Source organism: Bufo bufo, chromosome 8 (genome assembly GCF_905171765.1).
Source record: "Bufo bufo chromosome 8, aBufBuf1.1, whole genome shotgun sequence".
Lineage (NCBI taxonomy): Eukaryota > Metazoa > Chordata > Amphibia > Anura > Bufonidae > Bufo > Bufo bufo.
Genome location: NC_053396.1, coordinates 24917215 through 24943346, shown reverse-complemented (window position 1 = coordinate 24943346; position 26132 = coordinate 24917215). Strand labels below are relative to the sequence as shown.

The following is a 26132-nucleotide window of genomic DNA, read 5'->3' as shown; positions in this document are numbered from 1 at the left end:
ACGGCATCAGGCTGCCTTGTCAAACATCGGGTCCCTGCCACAGCAGCGCAGGGACCCGATGTGCTCCCTCACCCGCAGAAAACCCCTTCTATGTCGCGGTCAGCGCTGACCACGGCATAGAAGGGGTTAATCCGCCGGCATCACTGGAAACAGCGATGCTGGCGGATACAGCAGGGGCCGGCTATCTGGGACTGCCGGGTGCGCAACACTCCGGGGCCCGCCCAATCACCATGACGTACTATTGCGTCAAAATGCGGGAAGTCACTGACTTCCTTGACGTAATAGTACGTCACATGTCGGGAAGGGGTTAACAAGAAGGGTTGTAGAGGGACACCTGCATCTGTGTTTCGTATTTTCGTCCTGTCTATGGTGATGCGTTTTGTGTGTGTCATGTGACCAGTGCGTGCTGATAAGCCCCGCCGGTTTTGCTTCTTGACTTGTAAACAGCGACATCTGATCCGATAGCCAGTTTATCCGATTGTGCTGCCCGGTGTGAATGCGTTATCAGTGCAGCCTATATACGCAGATGGGCAGAAACCGGTTTTCTTAGAGGAACTTGCATCAAGTTTCATTGACACTAATTGGCCTTAAAGGGGATGTCTGAGTTCAGCAAATGGTATTTATCATGTACAGAAAGTGAAGACGAGGCACTTACTAATGTATTGTGATTGTCCCTATTGCCTCCTTTGCTGTCTGGATTCAGCTTTCCTTCACATTATACCTCCCTGCAGTCTAGCAGTAGTGGTCGTGCTTGCACTATTGCCACACGGGCCAGCAAAGGAGGCAATATGGACAATCGCAATACATTAGTAAGTGCCTTGTATTGACTTTCTCTACATGACGAATGCCATCTGCTGAAGTGAGATAGCCTCTTTAAGGACTGGTGAAAACGCACAACCCTCCGATATGGGCGTAAGGCAATCTGCCGGCGATTACTTGGAGCCAGGAGCCACTGATCAGTTGTGACCTGTAGGGATGATTAGTGGGGGTGGAGAGGCTAATATTCCAGCCAGCCGTGGTGTTCAGGTGAGCTGATGGCTTCTTCTTCAGACTATTTCAATGAAATAATTGTCTGATCGATGCAGGGTCCCAGAGTTCTGCGACCAATAGAGTTCCCTGCACCACATCTGACGGCTGCTGTGAATGGAGAAATGCTGCTGGCACTTATGCATGTCTCTCTCTACATATTGTGAAGGGAGCCTGAAAAATGCTGAACACGGACCCATTAAAAACAATTGATCCGCAAATAAAATGTGAATGGCACCCACAACGCATCAGTTTTTTTTTTTTTTTCCGTATATGCGATTTGTGGTTGTGCGCATGAGGCCTTATTGTGTGGTTTTAGAGAGAAGTATCTATGGTAAAATGCAATCCCTAGTCGTCGTCCCCATCATATATTGAGATCAGTGGAGGAGACAAAACACCTGACAGAGTAAAAAAACCACCACAAACTGTTTTATGTCCTATAAAATGTAAAAATGACACGTCATTAAAAAAAAAAAAAAAAAGCTCCTGGAAAGATCTATAGGCTAGGTCTACACGACGACATTTGGCGCGAGACAATCACAAGTCACAACTACACTGCAACATTGGTTGCACCAATGTTGCGCAACAATTTTTATAATGGCAGTCTATGATGTCGCACTGCAACATGCTGCGACTGCGACGCAACAGTCGCAGAAAAATCCATCTCAAACGGATTTTCTGCGACTGTTGCCTCGCAGCATGTTGCAGTGCGACACCATAGACTGCCATTATAAAAATTGTCGCGCGACATTGGTGCAACAAAATGTTGCGCGACAAATGTCGTCGTGTAGACGTAGCCAAATGGTCCTGAAATGTCACAGTAATTTTACCTTCCCTGTTGTAGATCTGGATATCAACAATACATATGAAAAGCACACTGCCTGGTCCTGTCAAAGTGCTGCAGGGAGCAAAGCCTCTAGGTGTAAAGGTAACGCCCCCGTTGCTCCTAGAGGCTCATTTGCATATATTAAAACCTAATTTTTCTCAGCAATGTGGGCACATATGAACATGGGACCAACACGGGTATCTTCAGCTGCCAAGTACACATGTAACAGGTCAGCCAGTTTCATAGGTACAAATCTGCCGACAGATGCCCTTTAATATGAGACACCTCTTCATATCAGGGGAGACCCTCTTTATGTTCCATGAAAGAGGAAAATTAGTATACCAGGGGTATTCGTATTTGTGGAACACAACAGCTGGCTCCTAATAGAACAGTACTATCCTTGTCCGTAATGCAGACAATAATAGGACATGTTCTATTTTTATTTTTTTTGCGGAACGGACATACAGTTGCGCATACGGTTTGAAAAAAAAGACTGAACGGGCACAGAAAGATAATAAGTTTGTGCGCATGAGCCCTTAACGTGCAGTGCGGTTCTTGGCCGCATGCTCTTACAGGTGATGCATATTATAAGTGTTATTTTTCAGAATGAGCTGCAGTGTATGTACTTGAGGAATAACCCTATCTGTTTCTTGTATGACTTGTATCTGATATTTTTCGTAGTTTTCTCCTCTGCAGCCTCCATCTCTAATTTTCTGTTTTTACCCTGAGCTACTTAGTGGAGCCTAGCTGCTCTCATGTCTCCTATAGACCAGTGTGCCTCCAGCTGTTGCAAAACTACAACTCCCAGCATGCCCGGACAGCCTTTGGCTGTGCGGGCATGCTGGGAGTTGTAGTTTTGCAACAGCTGGAGGCACACTTGTTGGGAAACACTGCTATAGACTACATGTAAAGACAGAGTATTCTGCCTCCTAACACTCTCTCATTCACTCAACACCATATGTCCCCTTTATAGAGAAGTGCTGAGCTGTAGTGATGTGAATAGAGCACTTGAACAGAAATATAGCTTTTAGCTGTTGAATCCTGCCTGTGTGCCTCTTACTATGCTGCTCACTCCTCCTCCTTTCCAAATAGGAAGATGCAGTCTGCTCCCTTGATGAGCTGACAGTCTATCTTGGCCTCTCAAGACAGATTTATAACAGTTCAAACAGAACGTTAGTTTAGGATGGTGGCTGATAAATGGAGACAGAAGCATTTTTCTCTCAAGTACTTTTGATTTATGCGAAGTTTGTTAAAGTCACTGTGACCCACCGAGGACGGATCCTACAGAGGTACTGCAGGTTACGCCATAAATATCTTATAACCTTCCCCTTTTTCCAGAACGGCAGTCTCCCTCTCTCACTGCCTGGTGCCGCAACCGCCGCCATTGGAGAGGAGGCTCCGCCCGCGTGGCTGTCTCCCTTCTCTTCTGTGGGATTTCCAAAAATTGGAAAGAACCAAACAGGAACCTCTTCCTTAGGCTGGGGGGCCGATATGGACCTTGCATAGGACAGGTGTTTGACCGTGATGTACTCTCCAAGCTCCCCCGCCACCAACCATATTGTGTATCCTCATGGCTGCTGAAGCCGGTCTGACTGGCTCCTGAAGTTTATGAAACTTGGCCCAACCCTGATTCCCTTTGTCTGACTTAAAGGCTAATTAGTACTTAGATCATTTAATCTTTAACCCTTTGCAGCCTATGCATTGCACTTCCTGGATGGTGGTTGGTCTTAACATTATGCATCCATCCAGGTGAAGTTATAGCAAGGAATAGTGAGCCGAGTCGTATGTGCGTTGTCAGAATTTTGGCCAACCGTTATATGACAATCCTGTACTGGGTGGGAAAAGTCAAACATTTTATTTAGGGCTGGGTGAATAATCGAATTCATTTAATTAATTTTCCCTTTTAATGTCTTATTTTTATTTTTTTAAATTGCGGTATCGAATTTTTACTTCCTGTGCATTGTATCAGTCTTTCCCTGCTGCCCGTGCCTTTAATCCTGGTGCGGGCAGCAGGGACCAAAGGGACCCTGCACAGGTTGCACTGGTATAGTCCTGCACAAGAGCTGAAGGACCTGTGATGACATCACTGTTAGATGATCAGTGCAGGAGGGGAGGAGCTCAGCAGTGGAGGGAAGAAGTGGTAAGGAACTGTAATGACATCAGTGTTAAATGGTCAGTGTAGGAAGGGGCGGAGCTCGGCAGTAGAGGGGTTAAGTGGTGGGGAAGGACCTGTGATGTCACGTGACATGAGGGGCCGGAGACTTGTGTTGAGGTGAATAAATTAGCGAAGAATTGTGTGAGAGCCAAAATGCTGGGAGTTTTAGTTCTCTCCTCTTAAACCTCCTCCCTGTAACGTTCTCTGATATCATATAATAGCCTGGACATGCTGGGACTTGTAGTTCTATTCTCTTATACCGCCTACCTGTAATGTCCTCGGGTAGCATATAATAGCATGGACTGGCTGGAAGAATAGTTCTCTCCTCTTATACCTCTTTTCTGTATTGAGCAATAGCAAACTCCTGGAGCCAGCAAGGAAAGTAGGAGCCAAGCCCTGATTTATCTCCTAGATTTATGGTTTCCATTCATTGTGTTGTGCTCCGCTATCCGGGGTGTGATGTCCTCCTTTTTGGGGTTATGGCAGTGGCCAAATGACTGTAGCTTGGCTAGATAAACATGTTTTTAGTTAATGTAGCAAAAAAAAATGATGAAAAATTAACATTTTATTCAATAATCGTCCATTAAGTTGAAAACAATCGAATCTTTTTTTAAAAATTTTTTGCCAAAGTCACAGAGCCCTAATTTTGTATATTCTTGTAAATTTCAGGCTACTTTCACACTAGCGTTCGGAGCGGGTCCGTCTGATGTTTCATCAGACGGATCCGCTCCTATAATGCAGACGTTTGCATCCGTTCAGAACGGATCCGTCTGCATTATAACTTAGAAAAATTTCTAAGTGTGAAAGTAGCCTGAACGGATCCGTCCAGACTTTACATTGAAAGTCAATGGGGAACGGATCCGCTTGAAGATTGAGCCATATAGTGTCATCTTCAAACGGATCCGTCCCCATTGACTTACATTGTAAGTCTGGACGGATCCACTCGCCTCCGCACGGCAAGCAGCGTTCAGGTGTCCGCTCACTGAGCGGAGCGGAGGCTGAACGCTGGCAGGCGGATGCATTCTCAGTGGATCCGCCTCCACTGAGAATGCATTAGGGCCAGACGGCTGCGTTCAGGACCGCTCGTGAGCCCCTTCAAACGGAGCTCACGAGCGGACACCTGATCGCAGGTGTGAAAGTAGCCTCAGATTGAAATCAGCATAAGTTTGTTGAATGAGTTTAGTGGGGCGCCGACATGGGACCTATGTTCTCGTGATCCGTGGTGGTCCCAGCGGTGGGATCCCTAGAGAATTAGTATTTATCACTTATCCTGTGGACAGGATAGGTCATCAATATCTAAGTATTGAAAGCTCCTTTTAAAGGGAACCTATCACCTGTATTTTGTGTATAGAGCTGCGGACATGTGCTGCTAGATGGCTGCTAGCACATCCGCAGTATCCAGTCCCCATAGCTTTGTGTGCTTTTGTCTCAAAAAAATGATTTGATAGATATGCAAATTAATCTGAGATGAGTCCTGTCCCTGAGAGGAGCCCAGCACTGCCCCGCATCCTCCGAATCACCTCCTTGCTCCCCGACGTCAGGAAGCTAGAGCGCCGTAATCTTGCGATGCGTGAGCTAGCGCATGCGCAGTTCGTTCCCTGAGGCTGATGCCAGCACAGGAAAGAAACACTATGCCGACACTGCACCTGCGCTAGATTGCGCATCGTGAGATTACGGTGCTCTGGCTTTGTGACGTCGGGGGGCAAGGAGGAGATTCTGAGGATGCGGGGCGGTGCTGGGCTCCTTCACGCTGGACTCATCTGAGGTTAATTTCCATATGTATTAAATCGTTTTTTTTGAGACAATAAAAGCACACAGAGCTATGGGGACTGGATTTTGCGGTTGTGCTAGCGGCCATCTAGCAACCCATATTTGCAGCTCTATTCACAAAATCCCGGTGACAGGTTCCCTTTAAAGGGGTTGTCTCCTATCGCCATTACTAAGGGAAGATGAGACAGTCCCGACCACTAACTGGCCGGTAAACAGCGGAGCGTGCCGTGGCACTCTGTTTTGGTAGCTCTCATTTACCGCAAGTAAGCTACTGAAACAGCGATCAGCGGCGCTTTCCGCCTTTTCCTAGCCGGCTGGTAGTCCGGACTGTGTCTCATCTCACCTTAGTAACAGCAAGATAAGACAACCTCATTAAGGTTTATTGTGACCCATGGGTTAGGTGGCCCTCTGAACAAAAAAGTTTGTGCATCCCTGTCTTAATTCCTTTTACTTAGAAGTCGACGTCTACACAGTAACAGAGCTGGGTTACTGCAGCATTGCTCCCATTCGCTTTGATGGGAGCAATGCTGCAGAAACCAGTTTTTTCCACTACACAGTAGATAGAGCTATGTAGTTTCGGTGCCTGCCTTTGGAGCAGCTGATCGGCGGGGTTGTCGGACCCCTACATTCTGATAACGATGACCTATTTTAGGGATGAGTCATCAATGGTTAAATCCTGGAGAACATCTGTAAGTGGCAAGGACCAGGGTTTATGAAGTGCACTAGGAATAGCTATGAGTTCATGAGTGTGATTTGCTGTATCGCAGTCATATGACAGGTGTGTAGTAAGAAGCATGGGCGGCTTACAGGACACGTGAGTAGGCATGATTGGGAAAGAGGACCCTTGGGTGTCGCTAGGCTGTAGTGGCTGTGCTGCATTTGAAGCTAAATGACTTGGATTACTTTCTAGCAGACTTCACACGCCCAAGTCATTTCCTGCTCTATAAAATCTCGAGATGACTTTTAATTAGTTGTAAGGCCTCATGCACTGGACAGAGCCTGCATGGTGACACCCAGTCTGTATGCTTCTGAAAATATGGTGCCTCTATTTTATACCCTATAGGTTTTTTTTTTTGGTAGGCTTATTAAGTCCGTACAACATGTATCCATAATCGCCTATGAGCATGGGGACCTGAAGGTATTTATCAAAGCTTGAGGTCGACCATAAGGGTGAATTCAGTGGTGGCCGCACTTGAGCGGTGGGAGTTCCCGAAGTAGCCAAGCTTGACTCTCTTTTTTTCGGAACTTGCATACAAATAAATGGATGGCGCACCGTGCCCTCCTTCACTTTGGGGGCCCCATTCTAGAGATAGTTGTGGATCCTAATATGCCACCGAAGTTCGAGATGGGCCGAACCCAACCCTAAGGAATACATCCACACAGGACCTAATTTAAAGTGACAGAATCTGCTTAAGGGAGGCTCTGTCACTAGGATAAACCCTATTCAACCAGACATATTGCCTGGTAGGGGTGATCATGCTGATTAAAACAATACCTTTGTCTGTACGATAAATAGCTGCAGAGAAATCTGTGTTTTTATGCATATGCAAGCAATTGGAGCACCAGGAGGCGGGGATGAATTATTTGAGCAGTGCTCTGTAACACCCCCCTGTGCTCTGCACACTCGGCCCTCCCCATGATTGGCTGTGAGCTAGAGCTGTGTGTTAGCAATATCATACCACTATGTACTATAGCTTCACCACACTGAGATCTGCTCAAAAGCTAATATAGATATTACTGCTTTATTCACAGGCGGAATATATAATCATAAAGACGCCAGTAATGTGTGATGGTTTATAACCATAGAAAAACTGATAGGCTTTAATAAATAATATATAATAATTTAATAAGGCCTTACTATATTGAGAATAGTGGAGGTTTTTTTGCCTAAACCTATTACTGCTTTATTTACAGGCACAATATATGATAAAGAGACCAGTAATGGCTTTCTAAAAAAAAAACTATATTCTAAATATAATAAGGACATAGACTTTTCTTATGGGATAAATGTGGAAGGAAAAAAAATATGATGCCTCTCCCAAGATTCAAACCTGGGATCTCTCTACATGCAAAACCAATCATTTAACCACCAACCTATAACATTACCACACAGATGTGTTTTCCATACTTATAAGCTGACACACATCACTGGTGTCTTTCTAATCATATATTGTGTGGGAATAAAGCAGTAATATGTAGATTAGCTTTCTGAACAGATCTCAATGTGGCAAAGCTATAGTACATAGTGCATATGATATGTAGATGCTAGGACTAAGCTCTGCCCTCAGCATGTCTAGCCCTGTCCATCAAGGGGAGGGGGGAGTGTGCAGAGCAGTGCTCAAAGGATTCAGCCCCCCCTCCTGGTCCTCTAATTGCTCATTTGCATATGAATAAAAACAGATTTTTTTTTCTGCAGCTGTTTAGCATACAGACAAAAGAAAGGTATTGTTTTAATCAGCATGATGAGCCCTACCAGGCAGTATATGTAATGTAGTATAGATGTATACTTATCTTTCTCGTTCATTCCATTGGGGGACACAGACCATGGGTATAGCTTAGAGATATTACTAGGAGGGACACTATGCAAAAAAAGAAGCTCCTCCTCCTCGGGCTATACCCCCAGGCACCTCCAGGAGAACTTCAGTCTTTGCTTAGTGTCCGTTCAAGGAGGTTGACATTTATTCTTCTCCTGTTTGTTATTTTTTCTGGTTTCAGATGGGGACGCAGGTCAGCATTGCGCTTTCCTGGCCCCTGTGGAGGGTCTGCCACGGTCTTCTGAAGGTTCCTGGCTACCTCCCATTCCCCCACAGAAGAAAAGTGGATCCAGGCTCGACATGTTAGCTCTGGCATCCCACCAGCTGCTGGGACACCTGCTGCCTACCCTCCACCAGAGCACTGCTCTCCTTGATTGGAGTCAGACGTCTGAAGAGGTGAATCCCTGCTGGTCTGGACATCGAGGGAGCATGCTGTGCAGATAAGTATTGCCTGCTTCAATCTCCCTCCTTTCCCCCCCTCCCCCCACCCCTTCATGTCGTCTGTCTGGCGCTCCTGTGACCTGAGGTGAGCTAGAGAAGGACCGGCTGGGGGCATTTTTTCCCGTTGGGAGGGGGCCTTTCTGGGGAGGGCTGGTGATTCCACTGATACCTGCCTGCAGCTCAGACTATGGCCGCATCGGCGGCAATCTTGGCACTGAAGGAGTGTATTTTATCTTATGGCCGCTGCGCTCTCTGCAGCTCCCGCCGGCCTGCTCCTCCCGATATTAACCCCCGCTGCGCCGTTTCTGGCGAAGGGGTGTATTTGAAATGCGCGCGCGCTTATTTCGCGCGCTTATTTCGCGCCGCAATGACGCGTCCAAGGGGGCGGAGCCTCGGCGTCCAGCTCTGTCTCTCCCTACGCCGGAGACTCTGCTGGATTGCGGCCGTGCAGCTCCTCAGTTCTCGGTGACCGGAGACTTCTGCTGTTGCCTGGGTGGTAGGAATTGCAGCAACCTGGTAGGAAATCTTTTTTGGAATACCATCATGCCTAAACCTGGGGCCCCTAAGCCTTCCAAGGCTTCCTCTCAGGCTCCACTGGAGTCATGTAAAATATGCCTTAGGCCTTTTTCTGTCACTGGTTCCTGTGACTCATGCCCTGCTCCCGGACAGGATCAGCCCCCCTTCTCTTGCTCAGCCCGGTCCTCCCTCTGCCCCTGCGGATCCAGCGGTACCCGCCTGGGCCTCCGCCATGTCTAATGCGGCAGCTGATCTGGCCTTAGTTGCCAAGGCAGCCATGTCCTTCATGGAGCGCATGGCGGCTACTACTCCAGTGGCATCCACCACTCCATCCCCTCTCAGCGACTCTCACAGAGGGCGTCTGACTTCTAAAAGGCAGCGTGAGCGGCAGCATTCCTCCTCGGATGACTCCGCTTCTCCCCCTCGCCTTGAGGCATGCCCGGTTGACTCTCCCCCTCGCAGGGAGCGCAAATCCGATGGGGAATTGTCCGGATCGGACGAAGTCACGGAGCGGGAACCCCTGCCTAAGCTTTCCACCATGGTAACCGAGTTGGTGGCAGCTGTCCGTGACACTTTTAATATACAAGGGGATTCTCCTCCCTCCACTAGTCGGGAGTTCTCCCTTTTTCCACCCAAGAAACAGGAGTCCGCCGTGTTCCCTATTCACGAGGAATTCACTGCGGTCCTATCAAAAGCTTGGGATCGACCTAATCAAAAATTTTCGGCCACCAAGCGTATGGATACGCTTTATCCTTTTCCAGCTGACACAGTAGAAAAGTGGACTTCTTCCCCTAAGGTAGATCCTCCGGTGGCCAGGTTAGCCAAGAACACGGCCCTTCCCGTCCTAGACGGTTCCTCTCTGCAGGATGCGGTGGACAGACGTTTGGATTCACTTTCCAAGTCCATCTTCTCGCTGGCGGGCGCTTCCCTGCGACCGGCCTTTGCGTCGGCTTGGGTCGCCAGAGCCCTTACAACGTGGTTGCAGCGCCACTACCAGGATCTGTCAGAGCAGGACGCCTCTGCAGATACTCTGGATTTTATCATCCAGATGTCTCAAGCGTCTAAATATCTCTGTGAGGCTTCAATGGACATCGGCTCCCTCTTTGCCCGTATTTCGGCCCTCTCTGTCATTCAGCGCAGGGAGGTCTGGCTGAAGGTGTGGGATGCTGATGCCTCATCCAAGCGGTCCCTCGCTTACCTTCCCTTTGAAGGGTCCAGGCTCTTTGGGGCTCAACTAGATGAATTCATTTCTGCCGCAACAGGGGGCAAGAGCACTCATCTACCCCAGCCCAGGACCAAGCGTCCCTTTCGGTCTCGGCCTTCAGGTTTCCGGGGCCAGTCCTTTCGTCGCTTCTCCACTGCCAGGACGCCGTCATCCTCATCGGCAGGGGGGTCCCAGGACTCCCGCAAGAAGCCTTTCTTCAAGCCCCAGCCTTCTTGGCGGCCTCGGGCGCAGTCAGCCCGTCCTCCTGCTCCCAAGCAACCCTCCGCATGAAGGGGTGCCCCCACCCCTCGTGGTGGGGGGCCGTCTGCTCTCCTTTCAACAGGTCTGGAGGGCTCACGTTCAGGACGCCTGGGCTCTGGAAGTGGTGACGTCCGGCTACAAGTTGGAGTTCGCGTCCAGCCCGCCGGAACGTTTTTTCCCTTCTCGCGTTCCGGGGGATCCAGCCAGGGCCTCGGACCTCTTTTTTGCGGTCTCCTCTCTTCTGGGACCGTGGTGTCATTTCCCCCGTTCCCCAGAAGAGCAAGGGACAGGTTTTTACTCAAACCTGTTCGTTGTTCCAAAGAAAGAGGGGTCAGTGCGTCCAATCTTGGATCTAAAACTTCTCAACAAGTTTCTACGGGTGCGGAAGTTTCGCATGGAGTCCCTTCGCTCCGTTATTGCTTCTCTGCTTCCAGGAGAATTTCTCGCGTCTGTGGACATTCAAGACGCCTACTTGCACGTCCCATATTGCAGAGTCCCACCATCGCTTTCTGCGCTTTGCCATAGGGGGGCGTCATTACCAGTTCGTCGCCCTACCTTTTGGGTTGGCAACCGCCCCTCGAGTTTTACGAAGATTCTGGCGCCTCTCATGGCGCTTCTTCGCACCAGGGGCATCTCTTTGTTACCATACCTAGACGACATCTTGATAAAAGCTCCGTCTCTTCCACAGGCCGAGGACAGCATCCGAATCACGGTTCAATCCCTGGAACGGTTCGGATGGCTGATCAATCTCCCCAAGTCCTCTCTGCACCCCTCCCAGAGACTTTCGTTCCTGGGGATGATCTTGGACACCTCGATTTCTCGGGTGTTTCTTCCAGATTCCAAGGCTTCCCAGATTCGTCTGGCAATGGTGCTCCTTCTACGCTCTCCACGTCCCACCATTCGGGAATGCATGCGGGTGCTGGGCCTTATGGTCTCCTCTTTCGAGGCGATTCCGTACGCCCAATTTCACACTCGTCCGCTACAACAGATGATCCTTGCCCTCTGGAACAAGAACCCTCGGGGTCTAGACACTCCTGTTCGTCTGTCCCGGCAAGTTCGAGCGTCTCTCCCTTGGTGGCAGTCTCCCCTGAACCTATCGTCAGGAAAGTCCTTCCTTCCGTTCTCCTGGACGATAGTCACCACCGACGCCAGCCTCATCGGTTGGGGAGGTGTTCTCCGGAACCTCACAGTTCAGGGTGTCTGGTCGACGGAGGAATCCCGTCTCCCGATAAACGTTTTGGAATTGAGGGCGATTTTCCACTCCCTCTCCCATTGGACTCCTCTCCTGGCGACTCGCCCGGTGCGGGTTCAGTCGGACAATGCCACGGCTGTGGCTTATGTCAACCATCAGGGCGGGACTCGCAGTCGGGCAGTAATGCGGGAAGTAGCGAGGATCCTCTTATGGGCGGAGTCTCATGTTCCAGTATTGTCGGCAGTGTACATCCCGGGAGTCGACAATTGGACGGCGGATTTTCTGAGTCGCACCAAGGTGGATCCGGGAGAGTGGTCTCTCCATCCGGAGGTGTTCGAGGACATCTGCCACCGATGGGGCCGTCCGGACGTAGATTTGATGGCTTCCCGGCTCAACCACAAGGTGCCGGTGTATCTTGCCCGCGCTCGAGACCCACGGGCGGACGGGGTGGACGCGCTGGTATTTCCATGGCAGCGGTTCAGCCTCCTTTACGTCTTCCCTCCGATTCCTCTGTTGCCGAAGGTGCTGCGCAAGATCGAGGCGGAGGGGATACCAACCATTCTCGTCGCTCCGGATTGGCCTCGTCGCGCCTGGTTCTCCAGCGTCGCTCGTATGTTGGCGGACGTCCCGTGGCCTCTGCCCGACAGAGAGGATCTCTTGTCTCAGGGGCCGCTCTTCCACCAGAATTCACGGCAGCTGCGTTTAACGGCGTGGCTGTTGAGACCGCCATCCTGAGGAAGAGAGGCTTCTCTGATGCGGTGGTAAGAACCATGATCAGGGCTCGAAAGCCGGCTTCTTCACGAATCTATTATCGCACCTGGAAGGCCTTCCTGGTGTTTTGTGAGAAATCGGGCTACTCGCCCCTACGTTTCTCTGTCCCAGTGGTGCTGTCTTTTCTCCAGTCCGGCCTCGACATGGGTCTGTCGCTCAGTTCTTTAAAGGGTCAGGTTTCTGCTTTGGCTATCTTTTTTCAGAGGTCCATTGCCTTTTTGAGACCTGTAAAAACCTTCCTGCAGGGGGTGGCGCATTCGGTTCCTCCGTATGTGCCTCCCTTGCCCCCCTGGGATCTCAACTTGGTTCTGCGCGCCCTTCAGGCGGCGCCTTTTGAACCTCTGAGGGAGATCTCTCTGGTTTCACTCACCTGGAAGGTAGTTTTTCTGGTGGCCATAACCTCCATCAGGCGAGTTTCGGAGCTGGCCGCACTTTCCTGCCGGGAACCTTTTCTGGTCTTTCACCAGGATAAGGTGGTGCTCAGGCCGGTGCCTTCTTTTTTGCCCAAGGTGGTTTCTCCCTTCCACCTTAACGAGGATCTTGTCCTGCCCTCTTTTTGTCCTTCTCCGGTGAACCCCAAGGAATGTGCTCTCCACTCCCTGGACGTCGTCAGGGCCCTGAAGGTGTACCTGGGGGCTACCGCTTCCTTCCGGCGTTCAGACTCTCTCTTTGTGATTCCTGAAGGGTCCCGTAAGGGCCTGGCGGCTTCCAAGGTCACCGTGGCGCGGTGGATCCGTTCCGCTATTGCTGCGGCATATCGCGCTCGCGGCCACGTTCCGCCGTCGCGGATTACCGCTCGCTCCACAAGGGCAGTGGGTGCTTCCTGGGCTAGACGCAATCGCGCATCCGTTTCCCAGTTGTGTAAGGCGGCCACTTGGTCGTCCTTACATACTTTCACAAAGTTTTATCAGTTACACTCTCTGGCCTCGGCTGATGCTGCTCTTGGGCGCAGGGTATTGCAGGCTGTGGTTCCGGTTTGACTACTGGACGTTTATTCCTGGCGGTGTTGGATTTGTTCTTTTTTCCCACCCCATGGACTGCTTTGGGACGTCCCATGGTCTGTGTCCCCCAATGGAATGAACGAGAAAAGGAGATTTTTGTGAAACTCACCTGTAAAATCTTTTTCTCGTAATTTCCATTGGGGGACACAGCTCCCGCCCCCCTTTTTTGGTTTACGCCTTAGGGTGTGCTGTGTGATGGTTTCCATAATGTTCTGTTTCCGTTCTCCTTCTCCTACTGCTTTTGCAACGACTGAAGTTCTCCTGGAGGTGCCTGGGGGTATAGCCCGAGGAGGAGGAGCTTCTTTTTTTGCATAGTGTCCCTCCTAGTAATATCTCTAAGCTATACCCATGGTCTGTGTCCCCCAATGGAAATTACGAGAAAAAGATTTTACAGGTGAGTTTCACAAAAATCTCCTTATTTCTTCCTCCCACCACTGCTGCAGCAACATCCTCTTCTTGGCTATATCGATGATGTGCCTGCGCTGCTGCAGCCAGTCACTGACTGCAGTGATAATCCACAGCTCATCCACCACAAGTGAACATACCCCGATGCTTCATCCAGTTGCATGCATGAGGGCAAATAGTGCGGTCCATGTAGCTGAGGGAAGGAATTGGAATAGTACAGTGCATGCTGGGAGTTGTAGTCCCATACCTGCACAGCTACAGGTTGCAGGCCACTGAGTATTTTTCTTCACGGGCTTGTTTCAACTTGCTTGGTGCCAAAAGAATTGTTTGTACAGGTGCACATGAGCAAGACGAGGAAGTGCGCGGGGTAGAGCGCGCCGCTGCATTTACTGTGTGCATAATGTGTTCATAAAGGAATGTGATACAAGACTATTATGGTCTGAGGTGGTGCCAGGTGAAAGCTAATAGTATGGCAACATGACGGGTCTCCTGGCTACGGTCTGCAAAATGACATTGCACCACTGTTAAACGCATGATGTATGCAGGAGCCAATCTCGTAAATGGCAGATTAAAGGGGTTGTCCAGGTTTAGAAAAACTTGGCTGCTTTCTTCCCAAAAACTGCACCACCCCTGTCCATGGGTTGCTCTACTCCATTGGAGTCTTTGAAGAAAGCAGCCATGTTCTCTACGTCGAGGGTGTTTTCCAACCTCTCATGGAAGTCTACCACGTATGCCCTGCATACGTGGGGGAGATCTCTGGATCCATGTGAGGTACAGGGCTGGTTCTAGCTTTGTTAGACAGAGATTGTCATGTTCTATGTGATGTCTGATTGATTTAATTTTTTTTACATCAATCATGTGTAACCCCAAAGTTTAAAGGCTATGTACACCTTTTGGAGGCACTTTTTGTTTGACTGCATGTCACAAATTGTTGGCGGAAAAAAAAACCAACATATTTTCAATTGACCTTTATTAAAAATATTCGTTCTGTCACAAAGGGTTTTTCTAACCTTGACTAGTACGGTCACTTTTACTTTGTGCGGTCATCTAATCTCTAAACTTCTAAGGCTGGGTTCACACGGGCGTTGCGGGAAAATGTGCGGGTCCGTTGCGGGAACACCCGCGATTTTGCCGCGCGAGTGCAAAACATTGTAATTGTAATGCGTTTTGCACTCACGTGAGAAAAATCGCGCATGTTTGGTACCCGAACTTCTTCACATAAGTTCGGCCTTGGGATCGGTGTTCTGTAGATTGTATTATTTCCCCTTATAACATGGTTATAAGGGAAAATAATAGCATTCTGAATACAGAATGCATAGTACAATAGCGCTGGAGGGGTTAAAAAATAAAAAAAATAATTTAACTCACCTTAGTCCACTTGATCGCGTAGCCCGCCATCTCCTTCTGTCTCCTTTGCTGAACAGGACCTGTGGTGAGCATTAATTACAGGTAAAGGACCTGTGGTGACGTCACTCCGGTCATCACATGATCCATCACATGATCTTTTACCATGGTGATGGATCATGTGATGACCGGAGTGACGTCACCAAAGGTCCTTTACCTGTAATTAATGCTCACCACAGGTCCTGTTCAGCAAAGGAGACAGAAGGAGATGCCGGGCTACGCGATCAAGTGGACTAAGGTGAGTTAAATATATAATTTTTTTTAACCCCTCCAGCGCTAGTTTACTATGCATTCTGTATTCAGAATGCTATTATTTTCCCTTATAACCATGTTATAAGGGAAAATAATAATGATCGGGTCTCCATCCCGATCGTCTCCTAGCAACCGTGCGTGAAAATCGCACTTGCTTGCGGATGCTTGCGATTTTTCACGCAACCCCATTCATTTCTATGGGGCCTGCGTTGCGTGAAAAACGCAGAATATGGCCTCCTGCACACGACCGTATTTTTTTGCGGCCCGCAAAAACGGGTCCCGTTTTTCGTGATCCGTGACCGTTTTTTTGTCCGTGGGTCTTCCTTGATTTTTGGAGGATCCACGGACATGAAAAAAGTCGTTTTGGTGTCCGCCTGGCCGTGCGGAGCCAAACGGATCCGTCCTGAATTACAATGCAAGTCAATGGGGACGGATCCGTTTGACGTTGACACAATATGGTGCAATTTCAAACCGATCCGTCCCCGATTGACTTTCAATGTAAAGTCAGGAGTTAATATACCATCGGATCGGAGTTTTCTCCAATCCGATAGTATATTTTAACTTGAAGCGTCCCCATCACCATGGGAACGCCTCTATGTTAGAATATACCGTCGGATTTGAGTTACATCGTGAAACTCAAATCCGACAGTATATTCTAACACAGAGGCGTTCCCATGGTGATGGGGACGCTTCAGGTTAGAATATACTAAAAGAACTGTGTACATGACTGCCCCCTGCTGCCTGGCAGGTGCTGCCAGGCAGCAGGGGGCAGCCCCCCCCTCCCCCTGTAGTTAACACATTGGTGGCCAGTGCGGCCGCCCCCCCCCCCCCCCCCCCCCCCCCCCCCCTCCCCTGTAGTTAACTCATAGGTGGCCATGGACCCCCCCCCCCCTCCCCTGTAGTTAACTCGTTGGTGGCCAGTGGGCCCTCTCCCCTCCTAATTAAAATCTCCCCCCCCTTTCATTGGTGGCAGCGGTGAGTACCGATCGGAGTCCCAGTTTAATCGCTGGGGCTCCGATCGGTAACCATGGCAACCAGGACGCTACTGCTGTCCCGATTGGCATGGTTACTTAGCAATTTGTAGAACCATTATACTTACCTGCGAGCTGCGATCTCTGCGTCCGGCCGGGAGCTCCTCCTACTGGTAAGTGACAGGTCTGTGCGGCGCATTGCTTAATGACCTGTCACTTACCAGTAGGAGGAGCTCCCGGCCGGACGCAGAGATCGCAGCTCGCAGGTAAGTATAATGGTTCTACAAATTGCTAAGTAACCATGGCAACCGGGACTGCAGTAGCGTCCTGGTTGCCATGGTTACCGATCGGAGCCCCAGCGATTAAACTGGGACTCCGATCGGTACTCTCCGCTGCCACCAATGATAGGGGGGAGATTTTAATTAGGAGGGGGAGGGAGGGGAGAGGGCCCACTGGCCATCAACGAGTTAACTACAGGGGAGGGAGGGGGGGCGGCCGCACTGGCCACCAATGTGTTAACTACAGGGGGGGGGGGGGGCCCCCACTGGCCACCAATGTGTTAACTACAGGGGGGGGCTGCCCCCTGCTACCTGGCAGCGCCTGCCAGGCAGCAGGGGGCAGTCATGTACACAGTTCTTTTAGTATATTCTACACTGAAGCGTCCCCATCACCATGGGAACGCCTCTGTGTTAGAATATACTGTCGGTTCTGAGTTTTCACGAAGTGAAAACTCAGCTATGAAAAAGCTTTTATACAGACGGATCTTCGGATCCGTCTGTATAAAAAGTAACCTACGGATCACGGACACGGATGCCAATCTTGTGTGCATCCGTTGTTCTTTCACGGACCCATTGACTTGAATGGGTCCGTGAAAAAAATAGGACAGGTCATATTTTTTTCACGGCCAGGAAACACGGATCACGGATGCGGCTGCAAAACGGTGCATTTTCCGATTTTTCCAAGGACCCATTGAAAGTCAATGGGTCCGCGAAAAAAAACGGCACAACGGCCACGGGTGCACACAACTGTCGTGTGCAGGAGGCCTATAGAGCATGCTGCGATTTTCACGCAACGCACAAGTGATGCGTGAAAATCACCGCTCATCTGAACAGCCCCATTGAAATGAATGGATCTGGATTCAGTGCGGGTGCAATACGTTCACCTACCGCATTGCACCCACGCGGAAATCTCGCCCGTGTGAACGCAGCCTAAGGCTACTTTCACACTAGCGTTCTGCTGTCCGCTCGTGAGCTCCGTTTGAAGGGGCTCACGAGCGGAGCAGAACGCTTCCGTCCAGCCCTGATGCAGTCTGAATGGATGCGGATCCGCTCAGACTGCATCAGTCTGGCGGCGTTCAGCCTCCGCTCCGCTCGCCTCCGCACGGCCAGGCGGACAGCTGAACTCTGCTTGCAGCGTTCGGGTGTCCGCCTGGCCGTGCGGAGGCGTGCGGATCCGTCCAGACTTACAATGTAAGTCAATGGGAACGGATCCGCTTGAAGATGACACTATATGGCTCAATCTTCAAGCGGATCCGTCCCCCATTGACTTTACATTGAAAGTCTGAACGGATCCGCTCAGGCTACTTTCGCACTTAGAAATTTTTCTAAGTTATTAATGCAGACGGATCCGTACTGAACGGAGCCTCCGTCTGCATTAATATGATCGGATCCGTTCAGAACGGATCCGATCAAGCGCTAGTGTGAAAGTAGCCTAAGAGGTCATAAACACTCATTTAAGGCTACTTTCACACTCGCGTTTTGGGCGGATCCGTCATGGATCTGCAAAAACTGATCCATTACAATAATGCAACTGCATGCATCGGTCATGAACGGATCCGTTTGTATTATCTGTAACATAGCCAAGACGGATCCATAATGAACTCCATTGAAAGTCAATGGGAGACGGATCAGTTTTCTATTGTCTGAGAAAACTGATCCGTCCCCATTGACTTACATTGTGTGCCAGGACATTTGGCTCAGTTTCGTCAGACGGACAGCAAAACGCTGCAGGCAGCCTCCAGAGCGGAATGGTGACTGATCGGAGGCAAACTGATGCGTTCTTTTATCTCCTTATCCATTCAGAATGCATTAAGGGCAAAACTGATCCGTTTTGGACCGCCTGTGAGAGCCCTGAACGGATCTCGCAAACGGAAAGCCAAAACACGAGTGTGAAAGTAGCCTCAGCCATCTTATCAGTAAGATAAGAACTGAGCTATAACGAGTGTTTATAATGTCAGAGATAAGGAGCCGTCCTCTCCCCAGCTGACGGAACAGACGGAAAATCCTGAGGCTGCTACTAGAGCATGTCAGCTCTGTACAGAAAAAAGGACTCCATATACATTTTTTTTTTTTTTTTTAGCTCAAAATGAGTACAAAATAATAATAAAATTGCCCCCCGAAGGTTTCCATAGCTTTTAACCCTTAGGCAATGTGTAAACTTGTTGCCCGCTCGCACGTGCAGTGGGCGTCATGGCCAGCAGATCTCTGCTGTTTCATACAGCAGAGACCTGCGGCTAATTACCGTGACCAGCAATAATGCCAATCGCGGTAATTAAATGCTTTAGATGCCGTGATCAAGTGAGATCACGGCACCTAAATGCGCAAAAACCCGGAAGCTTGTGCTTCCGGGCTTCCTTCCTATGCCCCGTGTGTCCAATCCGGGCATAGTTACTGGTATCTTTACTAAGCCAACAGTATTCAAACTGCAATTCTTATTTTGGCCACTAGATGGCAGGCCAAGATAAGAAATGAGCAAAAGTGAGCAAAATAAGCTAGTAATAAATTCCTGATAAACCAAAATAAAAATAAATGTAATAAGCTCATATGAGGCACATAATGATCACAAAAAAAGAGTAAAATATATAAAGGTTTAAATCGCCCCCCTTTCCGTATAATTAAAAAGTAAATGCCTAAATAGCAATAAATATGAACATTGAGAGTATCACCGTGACCGAAAACGCCCATACTATTAAAATAGAAAATAATCCAATACGGTGAAAGGCGTAACGAAAAAAAGGGTCAAAATGGCCAATTTGCCATTTTTTTTTTATTGCTTCTTACCCCAAAAAAGTAATAAAATGTGATCAAAAAGTCACGCATACTCCAAAATGGTATCAATTTAAAAGTACAGATTGTTCCGCAAAAAATGCTGAGATCTTCCAAAAAAAGACTTTTTAAACTTATGTTAATGAGGTTCGGCAAGTGCCCAGGCCCCTCGGTGATGTGCCCAGAAAACTACCCCTCTGGCGGCCCTTTGTTTCCTGTTATTATTATTACCACCCCCTCTCCCTCCCAGAGCTCGCGACTGCGCCGCTCCACTCGAGTCCCGCACCTGCGCACTACTGTGCCCATTATGGGCAGAGGAGCAGGTAGTTGGACTGCGCATGTGTTTGCCTCATGTATGGATTGACGTAACCGTCGTCTTCCTTTTATTTCTAGTTGGCGCGGCGTTGTGAGTACATCCTCTCTGAGGTCCTGGTTCCTTGAAGTTTCTGGACAACACTTGCGAGGTCTTGCAACAGACTCTTTCAAATGCAGTTTTCTGCTCCTTTCACGTGCCCTGCTGGTTCCAGCTAGAGTAAGTTGATGGAAGTCCTTCATCAGGATGCCATATGTAAGGGGGCGATTGCCTGCTATTTATTGTCCTCAGACTTTGCTCCTCAGCTGCTTTCTAGCTCCCCTCCATTAGGGCAGAGCTGGGATCTGTGACCATGGTTTAGCTACGGTGTCTACTGGGAGTCTGAGACACACCTCCTGTTGCGTCATTGGTTCAGACTGCCGTAGCCTGAACCAATGGTGTGACGGTGGGTGTGTCTCAGACTGTCACACCCCCTATAGACACTGTAGGTAAACTGGAGAGACAAATCGCAGCTCTGTCCTAATGGAGCCGGCCTAAAAAACAGCTGAGGAGCGAAGTGTAAGGAAAGTAAATGGCTGGTAATCATCCGAATTTATTATCTTTGCTCATTTATAAGCTACTCATGCAGGGTGTTAGACAGAGTTGCAGATTATTATTTTCTTTACATTGATTGCCTGTCTTTAGGAGGGGCCGTCAGTATCTGATCCCACTCCTGATACTCCACCAATAAGCAGACTAAAGGGACAGTGGCACTCAGTGGAGCAGCCCATTGACACACAAGTCCATGACCCTGTGTCTAGTACTGTAGGCTAGCCCTATTCTCTTGAATGGGATGGGGCGTTCGCTGAGTGTTCCTGTCTACAGCTGACAATACTTAATGGGGGTTCACCGAGCTGGACCCTTATTAAAAACACATTGGGCTATGCCAAGGATAGGTAATGGGGGTCCTTTATGAAGTTGGTTTACGCCAGTTTTTAGCATAAAAAAATCCCAAGACCCCGCAGGCCTCGTTATAAATTAGGAGCCAAGGCCAGCCGAGAGCGGCGTAAAACACTGGTCTTTGATAAATGACCCCCAATCTCTGTAAAATCCTAGAACATCCCTTCAAGTAAGGCTACATGCAAACGACCGTTGTGTGTTTTGCAGTCCGCAAAACGCGGATGGCGTCCATGCGCGTTCAACAGTTTGCGGAACGGCACGGACAGCCTTTAATATAACTGCCTATTCTTGTCCGCAAAGCGCGGACAAGAATAGGATGGTTATATATATTTTTTAGCAGGGCCACGGAACGGAGCAACGGATGCGGACAGCACACGGAGTGCTGTCCGCATCTTTTGCAGCCCCATTGACATGAATGGGTCCGCCCCCGAGCCGCCAAAACTGTGGCTCGGATGCGGACCAAAACAACGGCCGTGTGCATGAAGCCTAAGATAGTTGTTGCTGTCCATGGTTCTGATTCATTGAAATGGTCTAAAGCAGGGATGCCCAACCTGCGGACTTCCTGCTGTTGCAAAACTACAATTCCCAGCATGCCTGTGCTGCTTACAGCTATTAGGGCATTCATTATTGATGGAAGTTGTAGTTTTGCAACAGCGGAAGGACCACAGGTTAAGCATGCCTGGTCTAAAGCATGTGAAGAAACAAAAATGACAGCTAAAATATGTGGTTTGTCTCCTTTCTAGTTTGTAGAATCGACAAACTCAAGATGAAGGTGGACAGGACGAAGCTGAAGAAGACGCCAACAGAGGCAGTGAGTATGACTTTCCCCTATTAAGAAGTATTGCAATCTCAACCATTAGGATTAAGCCCTGTGTGAACCTGAATTGAAGGGATTCCTCGGTATAGGTCATTAATATGAGATCGTTGGGCGTCCTACTCCAAGTACAACGCTCACCAGGGCTTTGGTTGCGTCCCCCCTACCCCAATTTGTATGGAGCCCTGCACGCATGCATGATTGCCACTTCATTCAAATGGGGCAACTGGTGGGGGGGGGGGAGTCTCCGTTCTCATGATCAGCAGGGGTCCCAACAGTCAGACACATCTCTTATCCTGTGGATAGGGAATGTGTTTGTAATGGGACAGCCCCTTTAAGAGGAGTAATTCTCGCTGTGTTTGTCCACGTTCGTGATGCCGTTCTAATGCTTGCTTCCATATTTCTGTTTTGCAGCCTGCTGATTGCAGGTCTCTGATTGACAAGCTGAAACTTTGTACTGATGAGCAACTTCTGCTGGAACTACAGCAGATCAAAACATGGAACATAGGAAAAGTAAGTAACCTGACTCATGTAATGGGATGGTTTTGTAAGTAACCTGACTCATGTAATGGGATGGTTTTGTAAGTAACCTGACTCATGTAATGGGATGGTTTTGTTCTGAGTTTAATACTTTTTGCATTTGGTTTATCTTTTTTATCTTTTACTTTATGGTTATGAAGTTACTTTTTGTTTTGTGCAAGAGACTTCGAGAGGGTGGTTTGCTTTATAATAATTTGAATAATTTTTTTTTTTTATTCTCTAGTGTGAGCTATATCATTGGGTGGACCTTTTGGATCGCTTTGATGGGATCCTGGCCGACGCTGGGCAGACTGTGGAGAACATGTCTTGGATGCTTGTGTGTGATAGACCTGAGAAGGAGCAACTGAAAGCGCTTCTTCTGGCAGTGCTCAACTTCACTGCCTTACTTATTGAATACAGCTTCTCACGGCATCTCTACAGCTCGATCGAGGTAGTTATTGTAGTCAAAGATGGAAATTGTCATTAGGTTGGGTAAATCCCAGACCTGGGGCCTCAGCTCTTGGCTGTATATAATTAGATATGAGCGAAGTATTAAATTCGATTCGGCTGCTTCGCCGAATTTGACAGTCACTTTCGTCACAAAGCGCATTTCTTTGTAAGTAGTGGGTACAATGACAGGTAGCGGCAATTACTTCGCTCCCCTTTATTGTACACCTCAGGTATAGCTGATCGCGGCATCTGACAGTTTTAGAACGGTGTTAAAAAAAAATAATAAATAATAAAAATCATACCTCATCCATTTGCTCGTGACAGGCCGGCTACCGCCATCTTGATTGAAGATCTAGCGCAAAATCTCTTGTCGGCCCGCGTGGTGATATCATAGTTCACAGTGCACAGGCTTTCGTTCGAGATCTTCAAGCAATTTTTTTTTATTTTATTTTTTACACCATTTGTAGGCTGATAGCTGTAGGCTGTTTGAACATGCTGGGAGTTGTAGTTTTGCAACAGCTGGAGGGCCGCAGGTTGCGCATGCCTGATATAGATGTAGGTTCCAAAGTAAGCACATCCTAAATAGATGCGGGTCCTAACGTAACCACATCTTCAGTGTCCATGTGCTCTCTTTGTAACTTCCTCTTCCATTGATTAAGTTATTTTTTTGTTTTTTTTTGTATGTGCAAATCTTTACAGGACTCAATACATGGAGCAAAAGTTAATGCTTATTATTATTATTTTTTTTTAGCACCTGACCACTCTGCTAGCTTCTTCTGACATGCAAGTTGTGCTGGCTGTGCTAAACCTTCTGTATGTCTTCAGCAAGAGATCCAATTACATCACGCGTCTGGCCTCTGACAAAAGAACACCCCTATTGTCACGACTGCAGCATCTTGCAGAGGTGAACTTACTGTACAGTGTGTATAGAATTGTATGAATCCATATAAAATGTCATGGTAATCACTTTTGGTTTTCTTATTTTCAGAGTTGGGGAGGGAAAGAAAATGGCTTTGGTCTTGCTGAGTGTTGCAAAGACATGCAGATGTCGGTAAGTTTAATGTGTAACCTGTGTCATGTTGGTTTGGCAGTTTTTCATGCTTTTTTATTTTTATATATATTTTTTTTATCTTGGCTTCTAGAATTTGCGCAATCCTAAACATGCTATTATAGTGTTTTCCCATTTAACCGATTTTTTTTTTTTTTTTTTTTTTTTTTTTTTTTTTTTCCTCCCCTGTAGAAATACCCACCAAGCGCCACTACTCTTCATTTTGAATTTTATGCAGAACCTGGATCTGAAGTAAAAGTAGAGAAAAGGGTGAGTTAAAGGGTTTCTCCCCAATTTTCGCTATTAAACAGGCTGACATTATAGATGTGAAAATGTCACCTGAATTTAACTCTGCGTTTCTTTTATTTAAGTATGCGCCCGTTTTTGTGTAATTTTAACTTTTATTATATGCGAATGAGCCTCTAGGAGCAGGGGGCGGGGCGTTGCACCTGCTCCTAGAGAAATGCAGAGTTAAATTCAGGTGACATTTTCACATCTATAATGTCAGCCCGTTTAATAGCGAAAATTGGAGTGACAGAAACCCTTTAATTGGCTTTGCGTATGCATTCTAAGTTTGTATTGGTAGCAGTTAATCACCACTTTTAAGTGTTAACCTTACGGCTGTCTGCATCTTTTGCGGCCCCAAAGAAATGAACGTCTCCGCAATTTTGTGGAACGGATGCGGACCCATTCATACAGTCGTCTGGATGAGCCCTTAGTATAATTTTGATTAGGCAGTTTCAAGATATTATTGCAATATATTTCTCAAACTAAGGTTTTTTTTTTGTTAAAATTCCCCTTGAATGTTCGCCTGTATCCTATTGAAAGATTAAGGTTTTGCCAGTTCTTGGGTAGACTCCGTATACAGCTTCACAGATGCTGGATATGACTACTTGCTGTGGGGGATGGCTTCTGTTGAGCGTGCTCATTCCTGGCCAGAACCATTCCTGTGTCTCAGTGCATCAGGTATTCTTGTGCGTGTTTCAGAAGAGCCTGCTCTGTGTGGGAGCATCAATTCCTGCAGTGAACTTTGACCAGACCACACAACATTATAACCAAATCATCATATATGATTGATTATAATGATGTTTCTCTGCCCAGCCTCAACTGTAAAGATTTGTAGTGACCTAATGCCCTCTGTACAAATTATTACAGCTGAGGTCGGGCAGAGATACACAGCATTGTAAACCATTATAGTGCCAAAGTACAGTTCACTACGGGAATTCATACTCTCACACAGAGTGAACACGCTAGTCTGAAACTGGCCTAACTTTACCAATAGCAAAGAATGCGTCAGAGCTAAACTCCATGCGGAAAATGGGAGAAAAAGAAATTGCACAGACATTGATCTATCATCGCACTGATGAGAATACCCAATGAGCTGAGAGACAATGCACCGAGTTTTGGTTGAGAGCGCGGTCACGCTGGAGAGAAGCAGTCGTCCAGAGTTAGTAGCTGAATTTAGCGCCTGTGGAGTGTTGACTGCTGATATTACATAACTTGCAGCTGTGGCCGTTCAAAAGGGATTTTAACATAAATGCAGCCTGAACCTGTGAATTAGCAAAATGTCACATTGCCGGATTTAAAAAGTGCTTTTTGTAGTTCAATAAACCTTATGTCTGTCTTTCCAGGCGTCCAGTAATACACTACATTACATTCACATAGAAGAGTTAGATAAGGTAAGTTATCGCTAATATGCAATGCAGTATTTGTCTGATTCACGTGTAATCATTTGCTCATGGTTGACATGCCATGCTGTGTGTTCCAGATTTCTGAAAGTCCCTCTGAGATCATGGAGTCTCTAACTAAATTGCACAGCATTCCCAAGGACAAGCAGGTACACACATTTGTTAGCTTTTAGGCTTTTGGCGGTATAATCTGATTGTATCCTGGGTGTCCTGCCTAAGCAGTGTGCTGAAAGGGTGAAAGCTACCGCTGTTACCCGTACTGGTCTCTAGGATGAAGGGGCATTGGTGCTATTAAAGCACCAGAACACTTTGGGGCACATTTATTACGACTGGCATTTTAGACTCCGGTCTTAATAAGCCCTATACCTGGTGGTGGATCCGCCGGAGGTATGAAGAGGCGCAGGCCTCTAAGTAACTTCTGCGAATCCACCGCCGCTTCTAAATGTAAAATAGCTTCCTTGCGGTCTTACATTTAGACCATTTTCTACACCTGAAACAGGCGTAGAAAATGGTAATTGAGATGGGCCCGTCCCCTTCCCACGCCCACTTTTTAATTTAATTTTTTTTTTTTTAGAACTGGCGTGAGCG

At 48.0% G+C, this 26132-nt stretch overlaps 1 protein-coding gene across 12 annotated transcripts in view; it reads left to right on the top strand.

Moving 5' to 3' along the window:
* Nucleotides 1-26132, top strand: part of HUWE1 (HECT, UBA and WWE domain containing E3 ubiquitin protein ligase 1) — a 113430-nt gene that overhangs the window by 8971 nt on the left and 78327 nt on the right. For all 12 annotated transcript variants that reach the window (XM_040405172.1, XM_040405171.1, XM_040405166.1 and 9 more), the window contains exons 2-10: nt 20167-20305; nt 21769-21836; nt 22254-22352; nt 22603-22809; nt 23560-23712; nt 23797-23859; nt 24049-24126; nt 25488-25535; nt 25625-25693. In XM_040405172.1, coding sequence (XP_040261106.1) covers nt 21792-21836; nt 22254-22352; nt 22603-22809; nt 23560-23712; nt 23797-23859; nt 24049-24126; nt 25488-25535; nt 25625-25693 — 762 coding nt within the window. In that variant the 5' untranslated portion in view covers nt 20167-20305; nt 21769-21791. The remainder of the gene's footprint in view (nt 1-20166; nt 20306-21768; nt 21837-22253; nt 22353-22602; nt 22810-23559; nt 23713-23796; nt 23860-24048; nt 24127-25487; nt 25536-25624; nt 25694-26132) is intronic.